General features: G+C 31.4%; 3 protein-coding genes across 3 annotated transcripts; 1 reads left to right on the plus strand and 2 right to left on the minus strand.

The window, feature by feature from the left end:
• Nucleotides 1-4,177: 4,177 nt before the first annotated feature.
• On the minus strand, nucleotides 4,178-7,840 carry HELRODRAFT_189696 (hypothetical protein; the record flags this gene model as incomplete). Its single annotated transcript, XM_009032052.1, has 3 exons — nucleotides 4,178-4,437; nucleotides 4,460-4,798; nucleotides 4,858-7,840. The coding sequence occupies one exon, from the start codon at nucleotides 7,838-7,840 to the stop codon at nucleotides 4,910-4,912; it is 2,931 nt and encodes a 976-aa protein (XP_009030300.1). The 3' UTR covers nucleotides 4,178-4,437; nucleotides 4,460-4,798; nucleotides 4,858-4,909.
• Nucleotides 7,841-9,247: 1,407 nt separating this feature from the next.
• Nucleotides 9,248-16,592, plus strand: HELRODRAFT_165485 (hypothetical protein; the record flags this gene model as incomplete). Its single annotated transcript, XM_009032053.1, has 7 exons — nucleotides 9,248-9,295; nucleotides 11,229-11,323; nucleotides 12,197-12,312; nucleotides 14,430-14,488; nucleotides 14,585-14,699; nucleotides 16,043-16,272; nucleotides 16,569-16,592. 7 exons carry the CDS (start codon nucleotides 9,248-9,250, stop codon nucleotides 16,590-16,592), a joined length of 687 nt encoding a protein of 228 aa, XP_009030301.1.
• Nucleotides 16,593-20,579: 3,987 nt separating this feature from the next.
• On the minus strand, nucleotides 20,580-21,311 carry HELRODRAFT_165486 (hypothetical protein; the record flags this gene model as incomplete). Its single annotated transcript, XM_009032054.1, has 1 exon — nucleotides 20,580-21,311. The coding sequence occupies one exon, from the start codon at nucleotides 21,309-21,311 to the stop codon at nucleotides 20,580-20,582; it is 732 nt and encodes a 243-aa protein (XP_009030302.1).
• Nucleotides 21,312-22,996: the final 1,685 nt, after the last annotated feature.

Raw genomic sequence — 22,996 nt, forward strand, 5'->3', positions numbered from 1 at the left:
TTGATGTGTTATACTTTTTTTATTCTATGCGTTTGTCCGTCATGTCAGTGTTTCATTTTTATCACTCTTATAACCCTTACACTGGGTTTCTCCAATGCAGACAATACTGCCACAAGATCTGTCAGGCAATCAGCTTGCTCCTGCCCCAGACAACAGTCCTTCAAGTCGTCGACATCACATCTGCCATCTGCTGCAGAAACTTTAAGCAGAAAGTGACCAACTGGATGAAGGAAAATATCAATGAGAGTATGTCTAAAATGTTTGCTTATCTCAACTAATGTGTTTTGTCTATAATTAAACAATGTACCTTCGCTATATTTCTTCACATTCAGTCTGATCTTTTATTAAATTCATCATTAATAATGAAAGTCACTCATTATTATCGACCAAGTGAATTTGTAGCAAACATTCGCTCCACTGTAATTTGCCATTCAACAATATTCGTACTAATTTTTTGCATTGTTTATTTATTACATCTTTACAAAACATGAAAAACAAATTTTTGTCACCATCACCAGTGTTGTATTATGGCGTGTTATGGTTGAGCTCGTTGTAATGGAATGGAATGCTAATCAGGAATTAATTAATGATTGATATTTGTTTGTCTAACGTGAAATGTGTATTTGATTGTTGAGCACAGAGCTGTTTGAAAGAGAGATCACCTGTGAGATGAACAAACAAATACACAACCATCCGACCTTCCACGGCTTCAAACTTTTCATGCCTCCACCAACGCCATCCTGCCTGCCATCATCGATGTGCCTTCCGACATCATCCACTACACCAACTAAGGTTGCAGCATCAAAAACCGTGCCAATCACATCAACAGTAACATCAATAATTGCGGCACCATCATCATCATCAAGCTCATGTCTTCCAACAACTCATTCCTCCCATCACTCAATTTCAACGACAACAACGGAAGTTATAAAAGCAACAACAACAACACTTACAGCAACATCACCTTCAAACTGTTCTTTCAACAACTCGAGTCTTGTCGATCGTTCGTACGACGGCTGCAGGGATGTTGACATGTCCCTAACGAGCATCCCACTGGAACATCTTGATGAATGGCCTCTCTTGATTCGATCGCAACAACTTTCCAGCACGATAACTCCACCTCATCCGTCCACGCAAAATGTCAATAAAGCACAAACAAAACGAAAATCTAAAAAGTCAAAGTTGAGACAACAACAACGTCAAGAAAGCGGACAAGTTCAACATCAGCAGCAACAAACTACTACATCATCTTCAACAACTTCATTGCCTGATGATTTTAAAACGTTGACATCAACAGCAGATGAATCATCACCAATATCAACAACTACATCCACAACTGCATCCACAACGTCTTTATCAATGTCAAAAACACCAGCAAATTTATTAACCGCAATATCATCCTCAACAAATATTCCACCAAAAACATCACCACTTAAAATGAAGACATCATCATCACCATTGATACCTCAAGCTCTGATGGACTCAGCCACTACAGCATTAACCTCATTTAAATCAGAATCAACAATAATGCAAACATCAACATCACCACCAACAACAACAACATCACTACCAACAACAACATCACCACCACCAACAACAACAACGCAAACACCGTCATCCAATCTTCCCTCGCCCACTGACCTCCTCTTCAAACTGCAGAATATTCTAGTCCGATTGAATGCAGGCATCATGTTCAATGGTTATTATGACACAGCTCTCACTCCACCACCACCACCTTCGTTAGCCACATTCCCGCCGCCTTTGTCTGCATCATCACCAAAAACACCTTCAAAGTTCAAATTAAGATCCAGAAAAGTCGTCTTCAAAAAGGTTGAGCTAGATTCAATTGATGAAAACATCAACTACTATGACATCAACGGCATCAACAACAGTAATACCAGCTTTGGAAGCAACAGCAACATTAGCATTGAAAAAAACATTTCCAATAACAGCTTCAATGAAAACTACGACATCATAAACCGCAGGAAGAACGTCACAAATGGAAACTACAACATCATTCACTGCAGAAACATCACAAATTCAAAGTTAACAACAAGCAGCAGTAGAAACAACAGCACCAGCTCATATAATCCAAAGAAAATCCCAATCAAACTGACAACGCTCGATAACTCAGCTACATTTTCAAGTGTTCCTTTGACAAGCCCTTCAGGACAAATTGATGAAAAAATGTTTCAGGACGTTGAACTCCTCATATGTGACATCATCTCATTGTTTCAATCTTCTTCCAAGGTTCGTTTCCTCTTGTCTCTAGTTTGTTTAAAACTGCAGTGAATTTGTAAGTGTCAAAAACGTTAATCGCTTCTTGGTAAAATTTTAAATTGCATGTTAGTTATAACCTCAGAAAATATTAACTATTCAATATCAGATTCTGCTGGAGCAAGTAAGAAAGAATATGTTCCTGGTATCAATGCAAGTGGCTGCTATGCTAGGTCGGAGAAGTTTTTGTTTTGTTTGAGATGCTGCCTTCTATGTATATGTCGTTTTGTTTTGGTTGTCACTTTTTTTATATGTATCAATGATGTATCTGTTTGTTTTGGATGCCATTTCTATGTATATGTCAGTGATGTTTTTATTTATCTTCCGACATCACTTATATGCACATATATATGTCGGTGTCTTTGAAGATGATATCTTGAAAAATTATTCCGTCCATTATTTGCTCTTAATTGTTTCATTATTATTTTGCTTATATTATTATTGTTACAGCTGTATATTACAATAAATTTTATGCAGTTCACAATCAGCCCATGTTGTGGACAGAAGGCATGGACCGTTTATTTAAGAAGTTGTGGGATGTAGGAAGCAGTGAGATGGACGATAAAATAACATTTGATCAGTGGCTTGCAGGAACCAAATTTTCGAGCAGCTCCAGGACGGTCTCGTGTTGCTGACCAGGATTTCCAATAGATTTCTGCTGTACAAGTTGAGCTGAAAATAATTTTCAGGATTGATAGCTGTCGTTCATCCAATAGTTGACCAAAAAGCAGAGTACCTCATGCATAAACCTCATTAAAGATTTATTTATTTTAAATTAATTATTCTATTTAAATTCTTTAATGTTTGAGAAAATCATAAAAACATTTGGTTCTGCCATTAAAAATATTGAAATCTTAATGGACTCATTGTGTAATTGCATTAATTTTGTAATATTTTATAACATTTTTGTGATAATGTCGATTTTACTTATTTTCCTTTTGTCGATGTTCTAAGACTTGGTTCAATTAAATTTTTTCACAACTTATAAAGCTTTTCCTTGACCTTATATTTTCCTTGACCTTATAAACGATTTATTAAAAGTTCAATATTGAACTATATCAAGACAAAAGCTGATGAATGGAATAAAATAGTCTGACGGATGGAAGCTATAAACGAGGGTTGATCAAGTATTGATAAATGGATTATTTTTTTCCAAACTTGAAATGCTTTTCTATATACAGATATATATATATATATATATATATATATATATATATATATATATATATATATATATATATATATATATATATATATATAGATACAACTGAATATATATATATATATTTATATGGTCTTCCAAAACCAACATACTTTCAATGTGGCACCCAGTAAAAGTTTGCCCACCGTTAACATATTTCAATTAATAATTTTGAAATTTCTTTTCCTTCAAGTTTTTTGAGAAATTAGCACGCAAGTCAACCTTAAAAAATTTTTGTTTCTTTTCTATTTTTGCTTTTTATGTACGAACACGTCATGCATGATGAGCGATCATTTATGTTGTGTTATGTGTGTACTTATGTATATATATATATATATGTTATAACCGTCACAAATGTATTCGCTACAGGCGCTAGTGTCGCCACGACCGCATACATTTAGAGGAGCTAGTACCTTCTGACAGCTAGATTATCTAGGACGTTCGAGAAGAGTGGTATATAAAGACCTGCAGAACATCGAATGGTAGGTTGTGTCGATTGGCTATCGATTGGTAAATAAAACGACGGTTTAAAAGTTATATTCTGTCGCTATATTCCAACGAACTCGTCGTCGACCGGCCAGTTTTAAAAATATAAATTCTATATGTGTGTATATAATATAGCATATATATAATCATATAGAACATTTGTAAATAAAGTCGTTTTATAGCTTATATTTATTTTAAACATTTCAGAAAAAATTTATTCAAATAAATTACAAATTCATAAATTAAATGTTCTGGATAAAAAATGATGTATGGACCTTAATTAAAATAGTTTTTTCACCGTTCACAAAGAACAAGATCCACGAACTCAAAAGAATATTCTCGTGTACCTGCCTGCACAACATCGCAGTCAGTCGCACAAACTGATAATAGCCATCATAAAAATATGAAAAAGCATTTTCTTTAATAAAAATAAAGTTATCAAACAACTATAAATTTAATATATATATATATATTAAGACTGTATATATATATATACGGATTAAGACTGTCAGAAATGCAATTATTGATGAAAATCACAGCATGTTCGGCGTTAGTTAACTTACTGTTTTTCGATTTTTTTACCGGTTGATCGTAAATTATTCTCAAGTTTCTTGAGTTCAAAACCAAAATTTTTGTTTATTTTATGCGTGATAGAACAAAAAAGGCTTTTTTTGGTATTCCTATACCATCTTCGGTGTTTGAATTGATACGCTGTGTAAAAATTTTGGTTTTGATTTCAAGAAACTTGACAACGATTTACGATCTACTGTTAGAAAAATCGAAAAAATAAACAGGAAGCTAATTAACGCGGAACACGATGTGATTTTCATCAATGTGTGTATATATATATATATATTGATTTATAGATTGATTGATTGATATATATATATATATGTATGTGTGAACAACTTATTACAAACATAATCAGAAACAAACAATCGCAATTCATTTTATATCCACTGAACTAGAAGAAAGTACGATATATCCTGTTTTTATTTCGGCTCCGTCGTTGTTTGCACTAGCGAGGCTGTTGTTAATTGAAACGATGCTGTTTGAGTCCGAATTTAAATGTTTTTTAATGTGAGCTTTACATTTATCTTTCCGATAGAAAGCTTTACAACATATTGCGCAAGCAAATCTACGTAGACCGGTGTGTATGGGTCGGTGTCTAAGCAAAGAACTCTTCGTAGTAAAGTGTTTGCCACACTGATGGCATATAAAAGTGTTATGTTCATTCAACGTATGTCTGAAATAGTCTATAAGGCTAGGACAGGTAGCCTGACAAGAGGAGCACAAGTATGGACGCTGTATAGACGGAGCCGAAATAACTTCATCACACGTCCCTACGTATTCAGCTAGTTCAGCCGGTGATAAAATATCTTCATTCAGTCTACGACGACAAAATTTCTTTCCGGAACTGTTGCTGTTGTTAACGTTGTTGCTAGAAGTTGTTGTTGCTGAAGCCATGCTGTTTAAATTATCTGCAAAAGCGTCAACTACAAAATCACTTTCATTTTTTTGTGGAGGTTTTGATGCAATAAGTCGAGCGTTAGAGGTTGCCGAAAGAAGGGGGGTAGCAGATGAAGAAAGTTGTTGCGTTTGAAGAGATGATCCTACAAGGGGAAATTGAGTTGTGTTTCCTGACACGTTAAGAACATTTTTGGCTAGTTGAGTTAATTGCAATGAGAAGCAATTGTTCAAACTGTTACCAGCCTCATCAGAAATCGTAAATAGAGTAGTGGGCTGTAAAAGTCTGGGCATGTTAGCTTGTTGCTGTTGGATCTGTTGGTTAATGATTTGTTGTTGCTGGTGCTGCTGTTGCAGCTGTTGATTGATAATTTGTTGTTGTTGATGCGGCTGCTGCAGTGCAGAATTATTTGGAAGAATGGCCAAAATAGGATTAGTAAGAATGTTATTTGAAGGTGCAGGCAATATTTGACGGGTTGTAGAAAATGTGTTATTAGAATTTGGTTGCATTCTGAAAGTAATGTTATTATGCTGCTTATTGTTTTCTACGTTGTATTGGGAACTGTCCAGCACGCAAACGCCTTTTGAATGGGAAACTGAGGTTGTCGCTACCTCGTCATTATCGGCTTCTTCTTTAATATGGATAACACCAGAAAGGACAGCACTTTTCAAAATGCATTCACCGTCCTCATCATCAATTATTACTTCGTCTTTATTCACATTATCATCTACTTCCTCGTCATCTTCACAATCTTCATCATTTTTGTCTGGAGCTATAACTACGTAACTATTTCGGGTAACGCTTCGAAGATGAGCAAAATTTCCGTCATTTTTTGCCCCTTGAACGCACCGATTTTTGCCACTGGGGATAGTGGCTGAGGTTAAAAGAGAAGGAATTTGGTCAACTGGTTCGGTAAGCATGGCCCGCAAAGTAGAGCACACTTTCAGGTGATCTTTATTAGTTTTACTTTCATGGCTATTACTTTGTTTCCTTGTTGGTTTCTTTCTTTTTGGTGGATAGACATCAGAATCACTTATGTTGTCTTCGTCATCATCGAACTCTTCATTATCAGTATCAAACTCATCTTGTTCATCGAAAACAATAAGGGCATTTTCAATATTATCATTGCTAGCGTCATAATTTTCGTTAATATCATTAACGCTTTGACGTTTAGAGTCTACATGATCATGGGTGGAGTTTTCATTGCTTTTTATTTGAACACTATTATTATCTGCAAAATCGACAGAGCTGGCAGGTAAAATAAGCATTTCGTCATCATCTTCTAGATCATCTTCATCAGTAGCACACATGTAGGCAGTTGTATCACTACTTGCTTCGATGTTTGCCCCATTATCAGTATTAATTTCTATACCGTGAATTTGGTCGGATGCTGTGGTCAAATTAACATCATTATCTTCCATTGTTACGTCATGGATCTCATTTTTCTCTTCGTTATTATCAGTGCTATTGTTAAAACTACTTTTTTCATCATCATCGTTAAGGGAGCAAGATTCAATGTTGTTGTTTTTGTTGCAGTCGTCACTAACCTCATCCTCTACGTCATCATCTACACAGGTAGCAACGGTTCCATCATGTTCCATGTTTCTCACGTGACTGAGCTTTAGAGGGGTGGATTGTTTGCGTCCATGACATTTACGCAACGTTCTTACTCGAGATTGTCTCTGCGTTGGCACTGCGACCTCAATGATTTGCTCACTATCGGCAGAAGCAACAATGTTATTTGTTGTCCCTACAAATGATGTTTCTTGAGTGATCTTGTTGCAAATAATTGAAATGTCATTAGTAGAAACTGAAGATTTATAGTCAAAAACTTTTATATCGCTGCTTCTACTGATTTTATCGTTATTCAGATCCACAGAATGGACGTTTTTTTCTATGTTACTACTGTCTTGTTGATTCTTTAAATTATCTGATGCAAGCGTTGATGATGTGGAACTCTTCACATTTTCTAACTTGTTCAAAGATTTTCTAAAACTTTCTTTGTTCAAGCCTATTTTGATCTTTTTAGCAAGTTGTTGCTGCGATCTGCTGGAGATGTGTTCTTTACAATTTTGCATTGATTTTTGTTGTAGAGATTTGTTGGAACATTGCTCGTTGAATTGATGTTGCAATGTTTGTTGTGGTTGCTCCGATTGCGGTAGTTGCATTCTTTTAAGTGTGTTGTTTATTTTTACGACAAGTTCATGCTGCTTGTTGTCAATAGACACGCTGATAACACCAAGAACTTCCATAGTATGTTTGTATGTGACGTACTTGTTGCACAACTGCAAAAATCCATGCTGCAAATTTCGAGTAATCAGTTTCCAATCAACCGAAGATATAGAAATTTCTGCAGTGGAAGGCTGATTCAAAATAGATTCATCAAGTGACGGCTCGATGTCTGTCATTGTTGCAAAGGAAATATTCAAAATGTTATTTCAATAACGCTTGCTTTTTTGAATATACTTAAAAAATTGTTTGGTTGATCATAGCTAGTAGCCAAGGTGTTGAATTTAAAACCTGGATAAAATAAATTATTTGATTACAATAAAAAAAATTTACAGAAAGGAAATAAAAAATGCAATCTAAAAAAAGATCTTTGCAATGGCGAAAAATAATTAATCTAAAGGGTAAAATAGTCTAAGCTTTAATTATCTGTTCTCAAAGTAAATTTGCATTTTCTTTTGCAAATTTACAATTTGCAAATTAATTTTTTGTTGATGTTTGTGACTATTAAAGATTGCCCAATTTGGCTGCTGTTGCACGTATTTACTTAGGTGCACGACCAGCAAGTTTCCCATCTTAGAGCTTGATCACTGTAGCTGCAGAAGTGATTAGTGACTATTGCAATACATTTCTTCCAGATAACGCTTCAAGGCATGTTTTCTTAAAATATAATATTGCGCTCATAAAAATATAAATTCTGTAGACAATAAAAACCTGTAAATTTTTTATTTGATAATGGTTTTGATGTTTTTTAAATTACCATTAAATATATTAATAATTGTTAACGAGAACGTTTATGAATAAATCACAAAGTTACTGTAATATATGCATTAGTTAAATTGTATAATCATAAACTTCATTGTTTATCGACCATGTCCTGTTTTTATATTTTGTCATTTTCATTATTAAAAAATAAAAAAGAAGTATTCAATCAAATTGTATTACAATAAGGTTAATTTATTAAGTTATTGTAATCAAACAATATTTGTTCTTGTCTTGTTTGGAACCAGTGAAGGTAAGCTAAAAATCATGAAAAATTTATTTGAAAATCTGGTTAAATATGGCTCAGGCAAGGTCAAATCCGTTACAGCCCTATTATTGATAGCCGATTATTGATAGCCGTTAAAACATTTTGAACAAGAGACTGAATATAATCTCAATAAAGAATTGTTGGATAAAAACAATTTGCCTACTGTTTTCTTTAATAAAAAAATATTAATGAAAAATAGCATACAAAGAAATCAAAGAGTCAATTAAACAAAGAATGAAATAATCTCTTAAAAATTATGATATAACGTTTTAACAGCCAACCAGTCAACAACATCCATCTAAAAATTTTTTAAATAGTTTTGAAAAGTATTTAGGAAAATTGTTAGAGTGAGATTTGAACATTAAAGTACATAGCCTAAAGCAATTCCATATTTAAGAAGTAGCCAAGGTAATAGTTTTAAAAAGGGAGAAAAGTGAGAGTACAGAGGAGCACACGAAACCATGTAATCGGCAGAATTGAAAGCTTTGGTAAAAGGGTGTAAAGTAGAACCAAAAAGTCCAAAAGAGAATACTGAATGTAGCGTTATATAAATTGCACCATGGCGTTATTGTTGACCCTGATTCCATTTGTCAGACTCGGTGAACATGTTCAATAAGAAACAAAAAACTTTTTTTAATGAAAGAGGTGCGCACGCAACGTACTCATGTGCACACACATATATATACATGCAAAAGCAGGTCATAAATTATCACCCTCATATATATTATACATAAGTAAAGAAAATATTGCTGCTGAACTATTGAAAAAAACGCGGTAAATTGATATTTGCTAAACATTGAAATTTTGTTGTACACAGCGTTATATAAGTTGTATATCGCTGATATATCGATAGTCGAAATCTCAAAATTTCTCACAAAACAATCGACAAAATTCTGGCTCGTTGAACAAAAATGTACCGAAACAAATCAACGTGTAACGACACTTCGATGTATATTAGAACGAAGTTGCATTCTCAAATTGCTCAACTTTCAGAGTGCATGTACATCACTAACTTTTGATATTTTACCAATAAATATAACTTGAAAAACTTTATAAAACTATGTATACATATCTTTGCATTTCTAAATGCTGTAATTTTTCCATTTCTTCTCAAACTTAAACTATGATTACGCACCTAGGATGTTTCGCCATTTTAGCAAGGACCTAGTAAGTTTCTATGCCGGTATTTACTGCAGATGAAGTTAATAAAGTGTTGTGGCATTTAATTAACGTAGACTTATTAAATTTTCATAATACGTTGGTCGGTATTTACCACCGTCGAAATAAGAACGATAAGTTTTTTCATAGAACGTAATTTTTCATTTTTCATAGCATTTGCCGTGAACTTAGCCTCGTGCTATATATATATATATATATATATATATATATACAATAAATTATATATAAAATTATTTATATTATATATGTATATAATTTGTTAGTTTAATTTGCTTTTCACACGTACACAACATATATACTTATATTTAAACCGTATTATATTATATACATATATTAATTTATACATAAGTATATATGTTGTGTGCGTATGAAGAACAAAGTGAAGGTTTAAAATACAAGATTTAAAATTTGCGAAACGCACGAGTACAAAAATCTTATATAAATTTAAATACAATGGTTATACAAAAGTTCCTGACTACATACTCTGCATACATGTTGAATACACATATCACGTACATGTACAAAATAATTATAGCGCGAATATTCATGAAGACACGTAGTCTGACGAAACAGCAAAGCAGGGCTTAGCGTTATAAAAGCATTGAGCTTTAAACCCTGAGGTCTCTAAACCACGCCCATCAAAAACAACAAACTTTTTGTTGCAAACAGTTTTTAATTTAACCTTTTATCCTTAATATTGTGCTTTAACTTTGAAAACCTATGGTTTACATTTATTATATTTTCATAACTTTGTACGCATAATGTATCCAAATTACTATTATTCACAACAATCTTAATATAGCCCACGGTACACAGATTTACAGAAGATAAAAAAAGAAACAGACTTCCTGACAAAAATTTACTTTATTATGTTTAAAATGTATGTTTGTGATTTAATTTTTTTAGATATTTTCGTTTTACAAATCCATAATTTAAGCGGAAAAAATATTTAGTTAGCATTTCATAGGGTAAATAATGCCAGGTGGGAGTTAAAAGTGAACTTTGGTTTTTCATAAACATGTTCGAATGAAACACTTGTTTTTGGTTTTTGTTCACATGTTCACACATTTTTTTTCCAAAATAGTTGACAAAAATAAATTTGAACTTGAATGATTCAAAAGCAACATTTTGTCGAACAATTATTGATTTCATAGAAATAAAATAAACAAAGGTACTGACTTCACCACTTTGATTGGCCAATCCGAAATCAAAAATCAATATAACAGACTGTAAATGTAATATAGATATTAAGAAAACTTTAAAATTAGCTCATGTATTTTATCATTAAGTAAAATAAATAATATCGAGACTATCGACCTACAACCGAATAAAGATGAAGTTCTGAACGAAATGAATAAAAGGGAAATAATGGAGGGACTCAGGGTAGGCGTGGTTTTGGCTTCAGTAGGAGGTGTTATGTTAGTCACGTGGTCTTCAAGCCGGGCTTCTTTGCAATGTTAGCTGTGGTTCAATGCTATCTTCAATTCTGTGTTTGTGTTGTTGTTTGTGTTCGTGTTTGCGCTTGTAATATTTGAGTTCTTGATGTTTGTGGTCGTGATGTTTGTTATGGTGATATTTAGATTGTGTTCGTGAGGGTGTTGGTGATATTTGTGTTTGTGTTGATGGGTTTGTGTGTGCTTGTGTTTGTTGTTTGTGTTTATGTTCGTGTTGATGTTATCGTTATGTTTCTTCTCGTTGATGTTTGTGATTCTTGCAATCTATTCTTTGATCATTCTGTGTTTATTTTGTTTGCGATAGTTCATTTGTTTACAAAGTTATTTCTTTCATCTATCTTTCCTATGAAATATTGTTCTTTGTTAATCAATTTGATACCCATTCGATGATGCAGTAATTTATTTACATCATGATACATTGTGTTGATTGTTAAATATGTATCATATATTGTATACTGTTCTGTCTATGTCGAAAATTATGATCTTCACATTTTATCATGAATTTGTAGATCAGTTGCTCATAAAGAGACTTTGTGATACTTGTAAGCGACCTCATTATATTTCGTTGTTTCTACTATACGGATTATTTGACATCTACCAAATTTCACAATCTATCGTCTGAGAGTTTTGATTGAGGTTTTACTACTTATATTTATGAAATAATTGGATAATTTTGTCATTTAAAAGACTATCTGTTATATACACGGAGTTTTAAACTGGAATTGCCCTTTCGTACCTCTCTCATTATACGCATTATTGGAAGCGAGAGAAGCAATGACGTCACGCATCCATTATAATCAATGGATGGAGTTTTCAGCGGGTGATCGTTTACAGCGTAAAAATAAAATGCTGTGTAATGACATGATTGCTTCTAGGTCAACATTCAGATCAAACGCTTCATTACTCTTCCTACGTGTAAATTCAAATGTTCAGCCCAAATTTGATATTCCGCTTTGGCCATTTTTCGGGCCGAATAGCCAAATGTTGCAACGTTCGTATAAACCATAATTTTTTCGGTTCTAAGACAATAATTATTGATTATTATCAGTAATTTATTTTGCCATCCTGACCATATACTTTTAAGACCTATACTGGCTCTCGAACACACCCGCGCACATTTTCAGTGCGCTTTAGAGTCTAGTCTCATTCATTATTTCCATGAACAATTATTCATCAAACTCATCAAATTTTATAATTTTTATAGTTCATTAATAAATATTTTTTTATTTTTTAAAAATTTTATTCATTTTATTATATTTTAACAATTTATTTCATGCATTTGTATAATATTTATGCGTGTTTAGTCCCGAACGGATTTGAGATGGTCGGGCTTGACAGACCCCCCTGATCATAACTGTTAAAACATATAAATTTAAAAAAGAGATTGAATATAACCCCGATAAAGAAACGTTAGATAAACACGCTTCGCCTAATGTTTTTTTTATAACTCTTTCTAAAAATCGTTTTTTCAAAACTATGTGTTTTTTGATATACGGCCTTCGTGTGGATCAAACAGTTGATTAACTGTTCGCCTATTGTTCGGCCAAATTCACTATTCGGTACATTTCTAATAGTACATTTCTTTTAAAATCTGTTAATGTTGTTTAAGGAAGTCTGACGCTTTTGAACATCAAAAAGTAAATTGCGAAAAATCTTTGAATTAATTCCAATTTAAAAAAAATATTTTAATTGTGAAACTACCGGTTCGGTTGCAAATGCAAGAGATATTTTTCTAAGTGGTTTATAAAATTATAAAAATTGTTTTTGCAGTTGTTAAAAGGGGTTTTCAAAGTAGTTGAAATGGTCGGCACATTTTTTGTAGGAATTAAACAAAAGTACTCATTGACCGGGATGCGATTGCTTCGTAATAAAATCACTCAACATCAATAATAATATACTATTTGAAATTTTCTGCGTAAATTATAGAAAAAATGTAACGTCAACGCTGCCCTTGTCTCCAGTGAATTGAATGACACAATAAAGGACAATGGCAACCTAGAAGTCCAAAATACACATTTGCCATCAGCTCTGCTGTTCTGACAGATCGTATTTTTTATAATTTATAAATCAGCATATTTTATATTTTATTGATGACTTTCTGTATAACTCCAACCGTACTTTCCACTGTTTTGACGCTGTCGTTGCTATTTTCAAACAAATTCTGAGAGCACCCATTTGAAACTGCATAAATTAAAAACAGTTTGAAGCATGGATAGGTAGAGCAACGCAACCTATATCGTTTAATACATATCTCAGATACAAGAAATGGTGTGATAAGTTTAATGCTTCTGTTGGATATTCCGCAGCATATTCGCCCAGCGTCAATCGGGTGTAATTATGTCCTGTTCAGCAGTCCTTACATCCAAGCTTGTTGTGGCCGTTTCTCCATTCATATTTTTCCGAGAAGTTTTTCATTACGTTAAATGGTAGAGTGTAGTTTCTGGATGCCGCACCATTTTATGATTTATGAGCTCTAATGAAATCATTAACGCAAGCAAAACCAACAAGTCCAGGCTATTTTAATAAGGTTTTTCAAACAATTTGTCAGAAATCAAAAATTAGCAAACATTTGAAAAATTTTTACAATGTGAAAAATATAAATTAAAATCATAATATTTGTAACATTTTCTGTCAACATCAACGAACATCGGAATGTTTGTTTTTAAAGAGAGTTTTCCATGAATGCACTCACTAAAGAATGCAGGTTTAAAAACACTTACATTAACAACAATTACAAAAATTGAATTACGCAAAGCGAATCATGAAAAACCCAAAAATAGATGAGCAATTCATCAATCCGATGCAAAAACAAATTTGTTTTAAAATTCATCTGCCTCCAAACAAACATACAAACCTTATTGAAACAAATATTAAAAATATACGCAAACAAATGAGCTTTGTAATCGCATATATCATGCATAACAAACAAAAAAATCATTAAACAATTCTGCAGAACGTGTATATTAATATATTTAACCTAGACATGTACATGAAACAGTTACAATATTTCAAACACACACACCACACACACCACACAGACACAAACCACACACACACACGGTTTTATATTATATCTAACATTCATCAGCAACACTTCTGTTCTGACAGATCGTAGCTTTTATATTGCTAAAATCAGCATGTTTGATGTTTTTAGCAATGACCTACTGGTATGCCTCACTGGTCATATCAATTTGGATTGTCAGACTACTATTATATTTTTGAATATTCTTTATTAATTTTCAAAAGTATCAACACACAACCAGCGCATGGGAATACACATGAATCCGCTGACCACGCATAGTGCACATAGTGAGCGGGATCTTTCTGCTTACGATGTTGGTCGCTGGACCTGGAGCCCAACAACCAAGCACTATAAATGTTGGAATAATTTTTTGGGTTCTGTTATTAATTATGCAGCTCTGACAAACGCATAACTGCTTACATTTACATATCATTCTATACTTATATTAACTTTTGTGCCACAAGCAGAGTGTCCGAAGTACTACTGTTTGACCGAAGCCCATTAGCAAAAACCCCAAATTAAAAAAAAAATTCAGAATGAAAAAACAGTAAGCGATTCGTATTTATTCAGCAAATTTTATTAAAATAATTCAATCTCTGTTCAAATTCAGATGTTTTAACAGTTATAATCATGTTAACTCTTATAAGGATCAATATGCAACTTTTCTGTCACTACATACGGTCCACTTAGTTATTAGAAATCCATCAGAATATTGGCTTATTACATGACAACTCGAAAGAAATAAATAGCGATCATTTTTTGAAAGAAAAAAAATTTAAATTTTGGCAGTTCAAATAAAATTAAAAATTTTGATTTGTTTTTTTAACAGCTACAGCTAGGATAACAAATTTACCGAGGACATACATTTCTAGAAATGAAATTAATTACGTTTAATAATTAAAAGTTTATGATTTTTTAATTTAAATATTGTATTATTAAAAAAGTTTAAGTATGATAACTGAAACATATTTAAGTCAGTCTCTTTTTTAACACGAGTACAATGTTTTGATCAAAATTCAAATAAGAAAATTTTTAACATCGCTTTTTTGTAAGCATAATAGATTCGGCAATACGCTCATTTCATTTTAAAAATTGCTTTTTGACTTTCTGAATTTTTGATCTGAAGGGACATAAACATTAAAGAACACTTTTGAGGTAAAGAAGATAAAGAATATTAAACCACACAATCGACTATATGATAATTTATAAGTTCTTATCTTATGATGGAGGATTGTTTTTCATACGAATAATTAAAACATGAAATATAGTCTATTGAATAGCGATTTTTTTCTATATTCATATCTATTTTGGCTCTGCTAAAATTAATCTCTCTAAAATTGCTGTGAATTTTTAAAACTTTCAACTTTCAACTAAAACCAGTAAATAATTTTTTATAGTGAACGCATTAGAATTTTTTTACATTAGCTGCAATGACTCAACAGACTCGACAATATAGATACATGTAAATTTCTTCTAACAAACTGTTTCCATAACATAACCTTTGATCAAGTGAATCATCTTTCTACACACACTCAATTGAAGTTTACCCCGTTTCAATTTAAAATGAAAATTTTATTGATATATCTGTATACAAAGTGGAAATATTAAACAGTTAATATAAATATTTTACTAGCGTTTTGTGCAAAATTTTTAATCATTTAATTCGAATATAATATATAAGTAAACATTAAATTGAAAGGTATGTCCGATGATATTGTAGCTGAATCCAGCACATCATCCAAAATTCGCCAACAAGTAATTGTTCGTAATTTTCAAAATGTTGAGAAACACAGCAAATGTTTCATGATTGTTGTCGGAGTTTGCCATCTGGTGTGCGGAGTTTCATGTTTAGTTGTTAAGAGTGAGCTACAGAGCAGATTGAAAAACAGTTTTCATAGCTACGAAGTTATTTTCATCATCATTGCCTCAGTAAGTAGCATTTATTGAAACAATTTTTGATAATAAATAACAAATAAATTTTAAAAACGGTTTTAAATAAGTAATTTGATACAAAAATATCTTTGCATCTGATAAACTTAAATAAATATTATCTTTAAACGACTTTTCAGTTTTATGTTTCTGGAATTTGCAGTCTCCAATCAGCTTTCAAAACTAATTTTTTCTGGGTATATTTTGCATAATATTTTGTTTTTTTTTTATGATATTAAAATTTAGAATGAGTTATAAATTGAAATAATTTAAAGTTGTATAATAAAATCATTCAGAGGAGCAGTCAAGGACAGCTTTGAGACTGCTTTTTGATTATGTAAAAGTTATTATTTATTTAAGATAAATAAAATTTTCAGAAAAATAATTTTTGGTAAATTTTTATACTAAAGTTCAATAATTGTTACGTGAGAAATTGTTAAAAAAAAGTGTGGGATGAAGAACTTTTTAAAAAGTCCAAACCTCTTCACACCAAATTTTTGACTATGCCACTGAATGATTTTAAAAACGTGAAATTATTCAAAGATAGGCTATATGATGTTTAAAACTCAAATAAATTTGCTGAAGGTAATATGCAGTTTGACTTGCAACCTAAACTCTTTGATCGGATCGTTTATAGTGAACACATGCATTGCCTTGGATATTGAAAAAGTAATTTCTATAGCTCAATCGGATTCTTACAAATATGTTGGTTGTGGATATTATTTTATAATTATTTTAATTTTTTCATCACGCGGCATTTCTACTATACAATTTTTTGATAATTTTGTAATAGAAGATTTGAAAATTGTTAATTATAATCTCATCTGTTTAAAAATTAACGACGGATATAATTTTGTGTACATGATTTATAAATAAACTAATATAATAAAATGTTGGTCAGCACAAAATTACGCTAGAATGTATTTCTATCTAATGCTAATGCGTCATTTATACAGCGTCCAGATGTAGCATTTAATAAATCATATAGCTCCTGAAATGCTTGTTACTACTACTCACTACAAAACAAACAGGACCCATCGAAATCAACTTTGTGGCTCTGTATGTTCTTATTCATCTTTTTAGAAATTATGGCCTCAATAGTTGGACTGATCACTTGCCTACGATGTATTTGCTGTGGAAGCATCAACACCATCAATGTTAATCATTGGTTTCTTGCAACTTTTTATCAAAAGTTTAATCTATTTAATTTATACGTTATTATAGATACGTTCTTATTATCAAAAATATCTATCTCATCAAAGGTTTAAAAATTATTATCTTTAGTTAAATTTGTTTCTCGGCGGTTTTTAACGCTGGTAAAACTTATTCTAGTAGGTTATTGTCCGTGAAGATAATTTAAATTACTATTTTAGATCATCATCGAAAGAGACCAACACCTTTTTTATTCACTTATCTTCTTAATCAATGTGATTCCTTATTCATGCATCAGAAATCTATTATTTTTCAGGTGAGTCAACCTGATTTTGAAGAAACAAGCGAAATTAATTAATGACGATGTTTTTGATGCATTGACTGAAATTCTACGTTTATAATTCATTGAATTTTTACTACTAAAAAATAAAGAAACGTTTTTAAACTTCTTTGCAAATTGTTATCACCATTAAACAATGATTTGACAATCAATGGCTATTGTTGCTAAGTAGGCTTGTTTCAACGTAAAAAATTTAAATTATTCCAGACGTTATATTTCATAGTTTCAGTCCAAAAGTTACTTTTTGTTTAATTGAACCACGGCGCGATAACACGCAATAATAATTTTTGTTAACCAGAAAATATCAATTTAATCGCTCAAAGAAATTGAAACATCCCATTTCAGAAATCTTGTGTCGGAAAGTTGAATTGTCTTGCAAAACCGTTAACTTGCTTCAATTATTTGCAACTATTCGCTATTTTATTAATACCCAAGGGCAGATCTAGACACTTTGACTGAGGGGAGACCGACATTTTGAAAATGTTTAAATTTTAAAATTTGAAGAAATTAACCAAATTTGTGCAAGTGTGGTCAAAATTAGGCTGGTGATCTTTTTTCTACGTAAATTTTTGATCAATTTTTTACTTAAAACGATGTTTTTTTATGTATCCTATGTAAAAACTGAGTTTAACTGATTTTTTAAAAAATGGACTGGGCCGCTGGGACACCGGGAAATTTCCTGTGGGCGGCTGCTGCCAACTAACAAAAAATTAATTACATATTTAGTTATAGCAAAAATTAACGTTAATTATGTGACAGCATTAATTAATAGTTTTTATCAAATGTAGCCAAACTGAAACAGCAAAATCATTATATAAGAAGTCTAAATATATTTACATAATATGCATCCAAGGTCAGTGTGTAAGTGTGTGTGTTTGTGTAAGACTAGAGTATTTCAGAATCTAGATTTATGCATAAAGATTAACCTATAACATATTAATTTTTAAGCAAAATTTTCATTAAATTTTTTGAGCAGTGGTCTAGATAAAAAAATCTCGACGTTGAAAAGCAAACTGTTTTGAAGGAAAAAAAAAATTAATGCCAACAAACCGCTTGAAAACGTGAAAGATAAATTTCGTGCTATTATTCACAAAGTAGGTAGTTATGGATTAAGTAATTAGTAGTTTAAAATAGAGACTCTTTGAGCATAGTAGTATTTACGCTGATTAATCTTTTTTAGAATCAAGAAATTTTGCAAAAATTTTTGAAAAGAATACCTAGTAACGCACTGCAATACGTGAATGAGTTGATATAAAAAATTGATGATGCGGTAAAAAAAGAAAAAAGCTTTAAATTGAATTATTGGATTTTACAAGGAAACAAACTCTCGAAGATATGGGTATAATTTGATCCTTGAAATGGAAGGAGAAGACATTTAACAATCTGAATCCGCAGAATTACTTGAAAATATGCTCACCATCCCATCAGTTGAAAACTGCAACAATGACAAATACAAATGCAAATCTCTCAGTTTGTTGTCATAATGTTTCCAAACATTTTATTTTGTATTTGGCTCAAAAATTCATTTTGACATTATTCTCACAACACTTGCGTAACAGCATTTGTGTGAGACTAGAGTATTTGAGAATATAGATTTATGCATGAAGATTAAAAATGATTAATAAAACTTTGTGTGCGTGTGGCGTGTGTGTGTGTTTGTGTGTGTGTTATTTTACAATTTTGTATAATTTCTATCGAATTGTTGGCATTTAAAAGTTTGTCTTTTCAATTTTCCTTACTAGAATTTACTAGAAATTGTTTAATTTATTGAAAATATAACTTATCCGAATTCACCCTTGCAGATAGGCCTTTGATTTTTCACAATTCATCTTAAGTGCAGCTTTAGTTTACATTACTTCTTAGACAAAGAAAAGGTAGTTAATTAATTGGTGTCATATTTTCCCCTTTTTGTGTGTGTCGCTTTATTTTTTCTCATTGTTATTGGAGTTTGTATTAAAGCGTCATGTTGGTAATGATGTAATCATTTTTTGTTGGATGTTTATCGATTTCTATTAAAACAGCTTCTGCAGTTGTTAGGTGTAATGTGATGTCTTTTGATAAGTTATTTTTGTGTTGTTAAGAATTTGGCGGATTAAGTCCGATTAATTATTGGAGTTGCATGTATTGATTGTAAGTGAGATGTGATGGTTCCGTAACACCTATACGAATGTTGTTGACGCGCACAGTCGTCAATAGGGCATTTGAATTCGTATGATTACGCCCGTAAAATAATGCAATGTTCGATCCTTTGGAGGATTAGACAGCGGTTGATCGGAAGCCAACTTTTGCTTCACTCCATAAATAGGCATGAAATGATAAGTTTGGGACAGAATGAAATCGATTTTCAAATGTGTAGTTTTAAAAAATCCTACTACAATTTTGGGTGTTCTAAAAGTTACGAATCTTTTATATATTTGAACCATTTTGAAATGTTTAATAATAGAAACCGTATTTTCAAAAATTAATGTTAAAATAGGTATAAATATAAACAAATAAAATCACTTATCAAAATTTAATAGTAGGAAAAGTTGTTGTTTTTAATGCAACATTTTAAATATTTACATTATTAAATATTATTAATTATCAACATTTAAAGATTAAATTAATAATAATTAATAATATAAATATTTAATCCCCTAAAAAAACATTCTAACTAACATTGTGTAAAATAAACGCTAATCACAAAATCCAATTTATGAAATATTTGCAAATAAATATACTCAAAGAAACTTCCTTTCAATAATATAATTACATTTCAACTTAATTATAATATAACTTAAACACACAAGAATTTTCAACAGTTATTTTATTAAATTTAGTGAATTGAAGAATTTTCAAGTTTCAACGTGTTCGATGTTGTAAGTGAATTTGCTGTATTTTCAACTTTTGCCACATCTAATGATATTTCCTCTCTTATCTTATCAACCTTTGCTGGAACTTCCCCCGGTGAGAGTGTCATCTTTCCTGCCATCTTCCCTGCCATCTCTTCAACCACTTCCTCATCTTTCATCTCACTACCTTCTCCTTCCTCATGTTTTTCATCACCTTCACCTTCTTCATTTTCTTCTACATTTTTACATTTTTTCATCAGAAAAAATGAAACTGCAACAGAAAACGACACAATCCACACGGCACCAAACAAGGCCCACATGATGTATTTCAATTTGCCTGATGCAACCAATCCAACCTTGATTTTGGTAGACCTTAAAATCATTTCTTCTTCATCAACTTCAGTTGTTACCATGGTCGTTTCTGAATTCATTTTTATTTCATCGTTTTTGGTTAAACTTATAAACGGTGATACGTTTTCAATTGCAATTTTCACTTTTGTAAGTGTGACTTCAGGCGATGTTCTTGTTTCTTTCTTTTGGTTGTCTCTTTTCTTAAGCAAACTGCTCATGTTTTGGATAACAGCATTTGTTTTGGCGATCGATCTGTTTGTTTCTTTAATGGGGGAACTCGACACTTCAAATGATGGAGAAGAGTTTGTGAAGAATGCGATGGTGATGGTGCTTGCAATAATTATGGTCATAAAAATTGGAATCATATCGACGTTTCAATTTTCACATTTTTATTGTATTTAAGAAAAAATAATAAATTGTAGAATTTATACCTACCAAAACTTGTGTTTACACATTTTTATTATCTGTTTTACTAAAAATTATATAAATAATTAATTAATGATAGATAAACGATTCTATTGGCTTGTTCTATTATTTATTCGATTATGTTTGTTGTTTTCAAATTATTTTATTACTTTATTTTTCAAATTTTCTAAAGTTATTTTGCTGTAAAAACCTGAGCACGAATAAAAACATACATATAATATATGAGCTTGAAACTATTCCATTGCATAAATCTAAATTCTTGTTATTGTTTGGATTAAAAAACAAAGATTTTAAAAAAATTATTATATAAAAAACGAAGAACATTTAAAAAAGTATCTGTAAACAAATGAACTTTTTTTTTTACGTCAGAGGTCATTTATTTTAATTATTTTATGCAATCTATTTGTCTTGAAGCTGAAGATGGTTCCGAGAAATATTTTAAGTATAGATAAAAATATTGGTTGGATCATTTCAGCTATTTTATTTTGTTAAAAATTTTGTTCTAGACCATTTCAAATATTTCACGCACGCACTTAAAACACTCATGGTCTCAGAGGCATCAAATTATTCGAATCACTTATCATTTCACACATCAAATATGCAGCTTCCTCCTGGTCTGGTTTCGCTACACAACAACAATTTCAGCAACTACAATCTCTCATCAAAAAACTAATTCGCTTCAACTATCTACCTGCATCATATCATCATATCCTACCGTCACTCAGATATTCAACACACTCGATTCAAGACTGTTCAAGAAAGAAACAAAATAACAACAACCACGTCATCCACCCTCTACTACCACCAATCAAAACTACTACACACAATCGTCATCAACGCAAGCATAACTATCAAGTCCGCCAATCAATCAACGTACCAGGATAAGACCTTTATCACAAGACACCTTAAATATATTAGCACTTAATAAAACTTTATCATTTACTCAATCTAGTTTTCTTTTTTCTTAACGATAATTTCACTAACTACTAAAATCTAGAACATTAATAAATTACTTTATGTATTTGCTTTTATAAAACTTTATTTGGTTTTCTATACTTTTCATGTCTAAACCTTTTTTCTCCGTTATTTATTTATTTTCGTTACTATTTTATACTATTGCTTTTCATGCTGTACCAATTTCTGCGTCTGTCAAATTTTGATTTAAAGAATAATAATAAAAAAATTTTATTTGGCCCGCAAACGTTGTACATAATTTTTGGTAATTCCAGGAAAGTTTGAGCAAAAAGAATTGCACTTCTGCACTTTACTCTTTCCTTGTCTGTGCTCATTCAAAAATTTATTTGTCAAATTTTTCAAAATTCTTCCAATATTTGATCTACGCCTACATGCATTTGTGAGCTAGTATGTTTTGCTAGAATATTATTATGAATAATTGCAAATGTCAAATGAGGAAAACCGTAGCTGGTCTGGTTTTATATCTGGAGAAATTTAAAAAAAATTGCCTACAGTTGCAATTATACAAAGCCTTTTTCTTAAATTGATGTAAAATATGTACTTCTATCGAAAAGAATTTAAAGATAACTGATATTTTCATAACTGTTATAACTGAGCTTGAATATATGTAGGTGCTATTTAAGTATCGTACTTGAATTTACATTTTAAT

The sequence above is a fragment of the Helobdella robusta genome (genome assembly GCF_000326865.2).
Source record: "Helobdella robusta unplaced genomic scaffold HELROscaffold_8, whole genome shotgun sequence".
Taxonomy (NCBI): domain Eukaryota; kingdom Metazoa; phylum Annelida; class Clitellata; order Rhynchobdellida; family Glossiphoniidae; genus Helobdella; species Helobdella robusta.